This window comes from Malus domestica, chromosome 09, assembly GCF_042453785.1.
Source record: "Malus domestica chromosome 09, GDT2T_hap1".
In the NCBI taxonomy this organism is placed as follows: domain Eukaryota; kingdom Viridiplantae; phylum Streptophyta; class Magnoliopsida; order Rosales; family Rosaceae; genus Malus; species Malus domestica.
In genome coordinates this window covers 4699710-4707737 of record NC_091669.1, presented here as the reverse complement: position 1 = coordinate 4707737, position 8028 = coordinate 4699710, and the positions used below count along the sequence as shown (strand labels likewise).

General features: G+C 37.9%; 2 protein-coding genes and 1 non-coding gene across 3 annotated transcripts; 1 reads left to right on the top strand and 2 right to left on the bottom strand.

Moving 5' to 3' along the window:
• Window positions 1-2434: 2434 nt before the first annotated feature.
• Window positions 2435-3483, bottom strand: LOC103442445 (uncharacterized). Its single transcript, XM_070805355.1, is given in 2 exon segments — window positions 2435-2921; window positions 3298-3483. Coding segments are annotated over 2 exon segments (342 nt in total). The 5' UTR covers window positions 3411-3483; the 3' UTR covers window positions 2435-2692.
• A 61-nt stretch (window positions 3484-3544) lies between these two features.
• On the top strand, window positions 3545-3618 carry TRNAI-AAU (transfer RNA isoleucine (anticodon AAU)). The gene has a single exon. It is a non-coding gene; the product is annotated as a tRNA-Ile (tRNA).
• Window positions 3619-4908: 1290 nt separating this feature from the next.
• Window positions 4909-6113, bottom strand: LOC114827090 (MYB-like transcription factor EOBII). The gene is made up of 3 exons (XM_029108713.2): window positions 5948-6113; window positions 5712-5841; window positions 4909-5575 (listed from the first exon to the last, which is right to left on the bottom strand). Exons 1-3 carry the CDS (start codon window positions 6087-6089, stop codon window positions 5041-5043), a joined length of 807 nt encoding a protein of 268 aa, XP_028964546.1. The 5' UTR covers window positions 6090-6113; the 3' UTR covers window positions 4909-5040.
• Between the last annotated feature and the right edge of the window lie 1915 nt (window positions 6114-8028).

The window sequence follows — 8028 nt, the reverse complement described above, 5'->3', positions numbered from 1 at the left end:
GACAAGATTGATGGCGAAACCGCCGTACGCTCTCAAACGGCGTTTGCCCCTCGAACAGTAAAATGCTCTGCGCGGACACGTGTCGCGAAACGACAGGGGTAAAAACAGGAGTTACTGGGTGCTTAATTTTGGCTGTCGACGTCTTGTCGGACGCGTGCTGGGGAAAAGCTTGAAAGCTTGAAAGTAGTCGTTTGCCCGTTTGATTATGCTTTTTGGTTATGGAATTCACGTTGTCGTACACAGTAAATGGTAAAAGGTTAATAGTAAAAATGGTCTTAGGAGACTAGTAGTAACACTGTACCTTGTAAGATGTTCAAAGTCAAATAGTTCTCATTATTTGAAGGGAAATATTGTAATTTTATTTTTCATTGGAGAAAGTCAGTTTTAATTTATTCTAATTTGTGCAGAAGTTGATTTGAACTCGAATGTAATCTCAAGTGGCTAATCTATGTCACCTACCATGTTTGCTGATAAAATTGGTTTGTACCAACGAGAATTTAGTGTTTGGTAGACTTAAATGCATTTCGGACCGTAATAATAATCTTGAAATGAAATCCAACATAGGAGGGACATGGATTCTTTGATCCAAGCTCAAATGTGTGTCACAACTGAACCCGAATCAAAGCTCAATCTTAGTACCCTAGTCATCCTTGCTCAAAACTCGAAGCTTAGTCTAGTATTGACTAGGTTGAGCCACCAAATGAGGCCCGGTGTGGCATTTCACATCTTTTAATTAAAGCGATAATGAAGAGAGTGAAGAATTAAACTCATGATCTCATATGCATAGATGAATGTTCTTAATCGAGGCCATGCCATTTTTCTTCCTTTAATTCCAAATTTATGATGGGCCACAATTTATGTTTATTTCTCTTTACAAAGTCATCAGAATTTTCTGAAATAGCATTACAAATCTTGTCCAAATAACCAAATTACATTTGAATTCTGGTTCTCTTAGCCTTCTCCCATCAAGTGTGCAAGTATCTTCTTAGCTTAGGTTGCCAATATAAGAAAGGTATATTACCTTGCTATATTAGGGAAGAATGAGAGCTCCAATATCCAATACAAGTTGAGTATTCACAATTCGGAAACAGATTAACTTTTGTTGTCCCCGAATGAACACAACGACATTCTTATACCATATTATTTCGTTGTGTTCATTCAGGTTCATGTGATGCAAGTTATTCCCCGAAAGAGAAAGCACGGTTCTTATTAATCGCAATGTTGTAATTCAGATTCCCTCCAAATTTCGCAGTACGGATTTGACGGACCGAGTAATTTGAACAGTTTAAGAGAAGGGGAGAGAGATCCAGACTCTTGATTTGTGTAAGGTGAACCAATAGAATTGGGTATGAGGCTGTAAGATTTAAAATGAGTTTTCCAGATTTCTTGATCCGTTGGCTCCAAACTGCAAAGATCCGGATAAGATCTCGATTGGTCATAAAACAGTGGCACATATCAAATCCATCATAGCAGAATTTATCATCTCAGTGAACTTAGTCAAGTTGGGCCCTGAGTTCACTGCTGCTCAGTGCACCAACAGGCAATAGCTGGTTCTAGGTGCCTTGTCACTTCGCAACATTTATAAGCATGCATGGAAATATGCAAAGCACAAATGCGATATGATTCCTCCCACAAACACAATAGTACCGTGCTTTAAGCTTCGCCCGTGACACATGCGAGCATGTCTGGGAATCAAAGCAACACATGCTAAATGCAAGGCCATTCTGTCACTTACAATACCCCATCAATATATCTAAGCATAATTTCAATGTATCAGTGCGAGTGTTTACGAAATCTGCAGATTTTAGAACCCTAAAGGCAAATTGCCAAAGCGCAACCACATACAGTAAATATCACCCCTTCGGCCCCTCCCCTAAACCAGCCTTCCTACCAATTTCAAAGGGTATATATACTTTCCTTGTGAGCTGCTATCTTTGGCAAAAACATTCTCTTTCCAGATAGCAAGGCACTTCCTAATAGTCTTGCATCAGTGTCCAGTCTACCATTTGGTCTTACAACAACACATTCCGGATATCTTAAATTCCTAGATCAAAGAAAAGAACTGTGGTGCGAAGGTGGAGGGAATGAAGAAAAAGCCGTACGATATCACTTCTAATCAAAACCAAAGTTATGACGGTGTTATCAAAGGCGTGCATCGGGCACCCTTTGAGAGTTGAGGCACTGTATGGGCCTACTGAGGCCAAATATCAGATAAATAGCAGGAGCAGACGGAATGAGAGGAGGGAAACCCATCTGAAGGTCAGATGAATGGTAACTTCTTGTGTATAACATATGCCCCCTACTAAATTCTCAGGCTCCACCATTCAACCGGGAGCATAAGGGCATCAATCAAATTCAAGCACATACATTATATAAGGCTTATCAAAGATGAATATTCCACGAAAAGCAAGAACAACATAGGACCATAAAGACATCAAACAAATTCAAGCATGTTATCAAGGATGAATATTCGACGAAAAGGGAAAGTACAGAAAGATTCAGAATGTATATATATGGATTATGCACCGCTATATCTCTACTGTCTAATTTGGGTTCATAAATTTCATTGGCCTACATCACTGGTACCAAACAAGTATGGTGACTGAGGGCGAAGAAAGCTTTAACATTGATTAATCTTTCTAAGATAACACAAATGGCCTGATCAAGTTTTAGTTTACACGATCAAGCAAACTCAAACAGATGTTGGTTTAGAGCAATCGGGGCACGAAAAATGACCTCTAGCTTGACACTTGGTGCAAGAGATGGATCTTAGTTTCGATCCTTCACCACCAAGCGATTCATACATGTCGTCGATGAGATTTTATCCGAGCATTTCACCTTCTTTGATCAATCCAATTCCTTTGCATCTTGAGCAAGCTATCAACCTCAGATTGCCACATCTCTTGCACATTCCCAAAGAACTGAACATTCAAAGGTTTGACGTACACAAAACATAAATTAGAACAATAATCCTCGAGTCACCAAATTTGTTCAAACATGACAGTGTATGCGTTGAGCTCCTTACTTGTTCGTAACAAATAAGGTCTAAAGCGGATGTCAATTTAAATCAATCAAACACTGTCACGTCATTTGGTGAACAAATTTGGAGTATCTAACATTACTCAAGTCACCAAAAACGTCTAATTATATTGAGGCAGATAGGAAATTTTCATTAGTACATGGAGTATTTCTACAAATCTTGGAAACTAATCAGAAGTTGAAGATTAATAAGTAAAATCATTAGGAAGACTAGTGTTTAATGAAGAATTATGAAATGGGGGTATTAGTAAACGTTACCTGCGCTGAGAGGCGGAGATGAAAGCGTCGATTTTCGGGGCCGCAATGGTGGCGCAGAGGAGCAGAGTTCCGACACCAAATCCAGCCAGCTCGCTCGCCGTTATGTTATCCATTTGCTTTGCTCTCTGTCTCTCTGCTTTCCTCTCCGGTCGACCAGAACATGCTGATAAGTGATCAGTGAAAAAGCTCCTTATCTGAAACTTAAGTTTCCAACATAACAAATAATTTGGTGCTATTGGACAACAATGGCCTATTAGCTCAGCTGGTTAGAGCGTCGTGCTAATAACGCGAAGGTCGCAGGTTCGAGACCTGCATGGGCCATTTTTTTTAAGTTTCTTTTTTGGTTTCTGGGCTTTAGAATTACGGGTTTAATCTATCAGCCCAAGTACATTTTAACAATTGTGTTAAGCAGTCCGTGTTCTTCTCTTGCTAGATAGAATTCTACGAGCCCATAACTAATAATAGTTTGATTCTTTATTCGTGGATGAATATCGGTTGATTCAAACAATTAAGATCGTTTACCTCTACATCCGGAGTTTTACTATTGATTTCCCCCTCGGTTTCTTTTCTTTTCTTTGCTGAAAAGGACTCGATTGATTAGTGCATACGATTCAATGTTATCATTGTTTACCTCTTTACCAACGTTGTGATAAGGTAAACTTAATTAAGAAGCGGTCAGATTTGTATCACGGTGAGAAAGAGGTACCAACGATGTACCTGCATGCATGTATCTAAGCTCTTAATTAACTGATTAATTACAGCAATTACATAGTAGTATATGGGCAGGCTGATCTGACCTTTTATCTTTTGGTTTCACCGATCAGTCGGTTGTTCGCATGCCTGCCTACCTCATGTCAACAGTCAATTAGCTTTCAAAAGCTATATACTTATAAGTGGTAGTGATCAGCTTCGATTTTGTATATAGACAACTGACTTAGTCCTTGATGAGGTTTTGATCAGTTCAGCTATTGGTGCGTTCTCAGTCCCCTTGGTTGGGGTTACTAGTGATAAAATCGATACTTTTTCTCTATCAATCTCCAATAATTTTCCATTTAAAACTAATTGGTTAAATTGTTGCAAAACAAATTGTTTCTATTGTTAATTTGGTTACAGATCAGTGTCTTTCGTTTGTTTACTACCCCACTCGTAAGGGTGGGATGCCCCTACTAACCCGAGGGGCTTAGGGCGTGCTTAAGGTGACTTCACAAGAGTGGTGAACAGATTTCAAACACCCATGGCCTCGCTTGACCAAGATTCCATCACCCATCAATCGCTTTAATGCCCTGCTTAGTTACAAACTTGCGCTACCAGGCTCGGTGATCAGTGTCTTTCGTTGATCACTGCATAAAATTGTGTTTTCTTTCAAGCTAATTTAAAGTCTATATATATACTTTGTTTTCTTCCTCAGTACTGAGCACTCATCTAAAACAAGTTTAATGGATACAAAAGATCACACTACCTCTTATTTATCATATATGCAAATCAAAATTAACAATAGTACAAGAACGCTTTGAAACATAAAGCGACATATATATATATATATATATAGAATTTTATAGACATGCTTCTGATAGCTAGCTAGCTGGATCAGATCGAGGTTCATCAGTTGGCGACATAAAAATAAATATAGTACCAATCTAATGAATGATCAGCATTTCTAATTAGTAGATGTAGCCTCCTCCGTTATAGAATTGTGTTTGAATGTCCTGTTCCCCAAAATAAAGCAGGTGATTTAGTTTCACTTCAATTGTGCATTGATATATTGCTTGATTCCCCTCCAGTAGATAAAGTTGCTGCAGTAATCCCTTGATATTTGATCTGCATGGCTACTTTGTTGCACTGGTCTAAGCTTGTGTGTTGCAGCGGATCCATTCGACCATTTACGCCGTCCAAGTTCCAGAGCTTGCCCATATAAAGCCCTTCTCCTAATAAATCTGACCAAAATTCAACACTTGCTTGGTGCATCAATTTAGGCATGCAATATTTGTCTTCCTCCATGTTTTCTTGCCTTTTTGCTTGTGTTTCATGGACATCAGTATTATTCATATTGTTTAGCATTCCTCGGCTGCAGGCTTCCAAATCTTGATGTGGTGGCGGTGTGGCTCTTGTTTTCATGTTTTGATCTTCCTCTAATTGTTGTTGTTTTGCTTCAAGAATCTGAGCTTTTCTTTTCTCTTGCTTCTGAGTGCATTTCTCTTTCCTTTTGAAAAGGGTTCTCCAGAAGTTCTTTACCTCATTGTCTGTTCTCCCTGGCATGTATCTTGCAATGGTAGACCATCTGTAAATTCATATAACAATTCACATCAGAAAAATATATTTGACTGTACTTGGAAAATATTTAATCGAGAGAGAGAGAGAGAGAGAGAGAGAGAGAGAGAGTATTAGCTAGCTAGGGTATTGTCCTTATTACTTACTTGTTACCCCATAAAGCATGCAATTCAACGATGATGTCTTCCTCCTGAGGTGTTATATGCCCTCTCTTTAGTCCTGGCCTCAGATAATTTACCCATCGGAGTCTGCAACTTTTCCCACTTCTTTTCAAACCTGAAAATAAAAAGAAAACCCTAATTGAACATGCATGTCTAAGACTATCAATTAATCCAAAATTAAAGCTAAAAAAATTAGACTAATTAACTTGGTTAATTATTACCTGTAGACCTAGCCACAGAACCCCATCTTCCCTCTCCATGTAAGCTGACATATTCACTGAGCAGCTTATCCTCCTCACGACTCCAAGAACCTTTCCTCCATCCTTGTTCTGCAACACCACCCCAACCCATCATAGCTACCATCTTTCAGCTTAACTCAATAAGTAGTATTTGCTTGTTTTCTTTGTATTCTATGGGACGCTGGTTATATTGCACAATGCATGGGTAGGTTAATACAATGCTGGTTATATACACACATAACACATGGTAAGTATCTTCTCTCTGAATCAGTGGCTTGAATATATTTTGCTTTGTTTAATACATTGATGATCTCAGTCAAGATCTTTGAATCGAATCTCTGCTTCTGTCTCTCATCATGTCATGAAATCGAATTGACCCCCTTCCCTCTACAAACCTGAGTACACGTGTTGAGACATGGGTCTCAACCATCTCAACACTTCCAACCAATCCCAGTACAACAGCTGGCTCGTCGAGCCCTACTCCATTTACTATATGACATCACCCAACAGGATCCTCTCCAAATCCTTTAGGTGAGAACCTTAGGAATTTATGAATTGTTTCCGTTCATCGCACATAATGTGGTCAGTTTTTATCAGATACTATTTATGTTTAATTTTAAATAAAAATTTTTAAAATGATTTTTGACCGCACGATATACAATGAACGATGAACGAACACGATTCACGGATCCTCTGGATCCTCACAAAGAGGATCCGGATTCTGACATCACCACTAGATCATACCTTCTACATAACAAAAGCCACGAAAAAAAAAAAGGCCACTTATCGATAAAAAAAAAAAATAGTGGTATTCACACTTATTTTTACCTATTATGCATTCATATTCATTCGATTCGGCGGTCAAAAATTAAGAAGGGTGTGTAAAAAGTAAAAATGAGTATGTGAATAACACTACAAAAATAAACACACAAAGCCACATTGTATAACTAATCTGTCATTGTTATTTAAGATTAATAAATAGGTTTCTTAATAAATGAATGAAGCATAAAATTCTTAACTAAGCCGAAATGATTTAGTGGGTCTCCTTGGAAAGTAGCCCTTATCCAACTAGGGTTCAACATCTGTGCAAAAGTATTTGCATGCTTAATCACCATTGTTTAGTGTAATGGGGGGGCAAAAAGTTTTGAAAGGAGAGGGGAGACGATTCACCTATCCTACACCTGGCCTTTGGGCTTCATCTAATTACCTAATTTGGAAAGTTGAGAAGTGCTTTATTGTATTAACTCATTTGTTTATGCATTCTATGCCTATATGTAGGTATTGATGGTTATAGAAACTATATATTAGTTGCTAATCTTTGGAAAGGTTAGATAAGAGTGTCAAGATCTTGTCAAGCTTAAAGATTTACAGTGTGAAATGCACGATTTGATGAGGCCGAAAGAAAAGAAAATATTTTACAAAAGCTTTTGCTCCTCCAAACCCCTTTGAGTAATATTACTTCATCAATGACGAAACCCTACTTTATGTTGAACAAAAAGGTTGGGCTAATTATAAGTTTAGAAATGCGAAGAAGACTTATGGGAAAATTGTTAAAGTATCATCAATTGGAGATGCAAAATGCATTAAGTTAATATTTCGTATTTTTGGTTTGCTGAAAAGCTCTCCAATAGACGAGATGTAAAAAACTATTTTGGTCGGAAAATATAAATAAAGATGTAACTTTACATCTTTTGAAGGTCGACATCGTTAGTCAAAGAGAGAAAAGTAAATGGAATACATTTCTCCCATTGAAGATGATCTTTATAAGTCTCATAATTGACTAGCAATAATATGGTTCAAATTCGTCTTTGGTGAGAATCGAATCTAAGACCTTTCACTTACAAGTTAAAAGGAAAATGAATACCACTAGACCATAGTACTAAATGACATCAACAAGGGGGTTATGTGAGGGAGATTGTTAAGAGTTGTATAATTTAATGTTTGGGGAGCGTTTACTGTTGTCAATAAGAGGATTACTTGTAAGAGGATGTTAAGAGCTTTCCAATAATATCCGTCGATTAATGTCCAAATTTGGTGTTATGGTACAAACGGGTCGAAATGAC

What these genes read in the sequence shown, in the direction of transcription:
- LOC114827090 (XM_029108713.2), bottom strand. Translation starts at nt 6,089, where the DNA reads ATGGTAGCTATGATGGGTTGGGGTGGTGTTGCAGAACAAGGATGGAGG. An exon ending in TTCTGTGGCTAGGTCTACAG is followed by an intron (nt 5,842 to 5,947) that starts GTAATAATTAAC and finishes TTTTATTTTCAG; the next exon opens with GTTTGAAAAGAAGTGGGAAA. An exon ending in CATGCTTTATGGGGTAACAA is followed by an intron (nt 5,576 to 5,711) that starts GTAAGTAATAAG and finishes ATGAATTTACAG; the next exon opens with ATGGTCTACCATTGCAAGAT.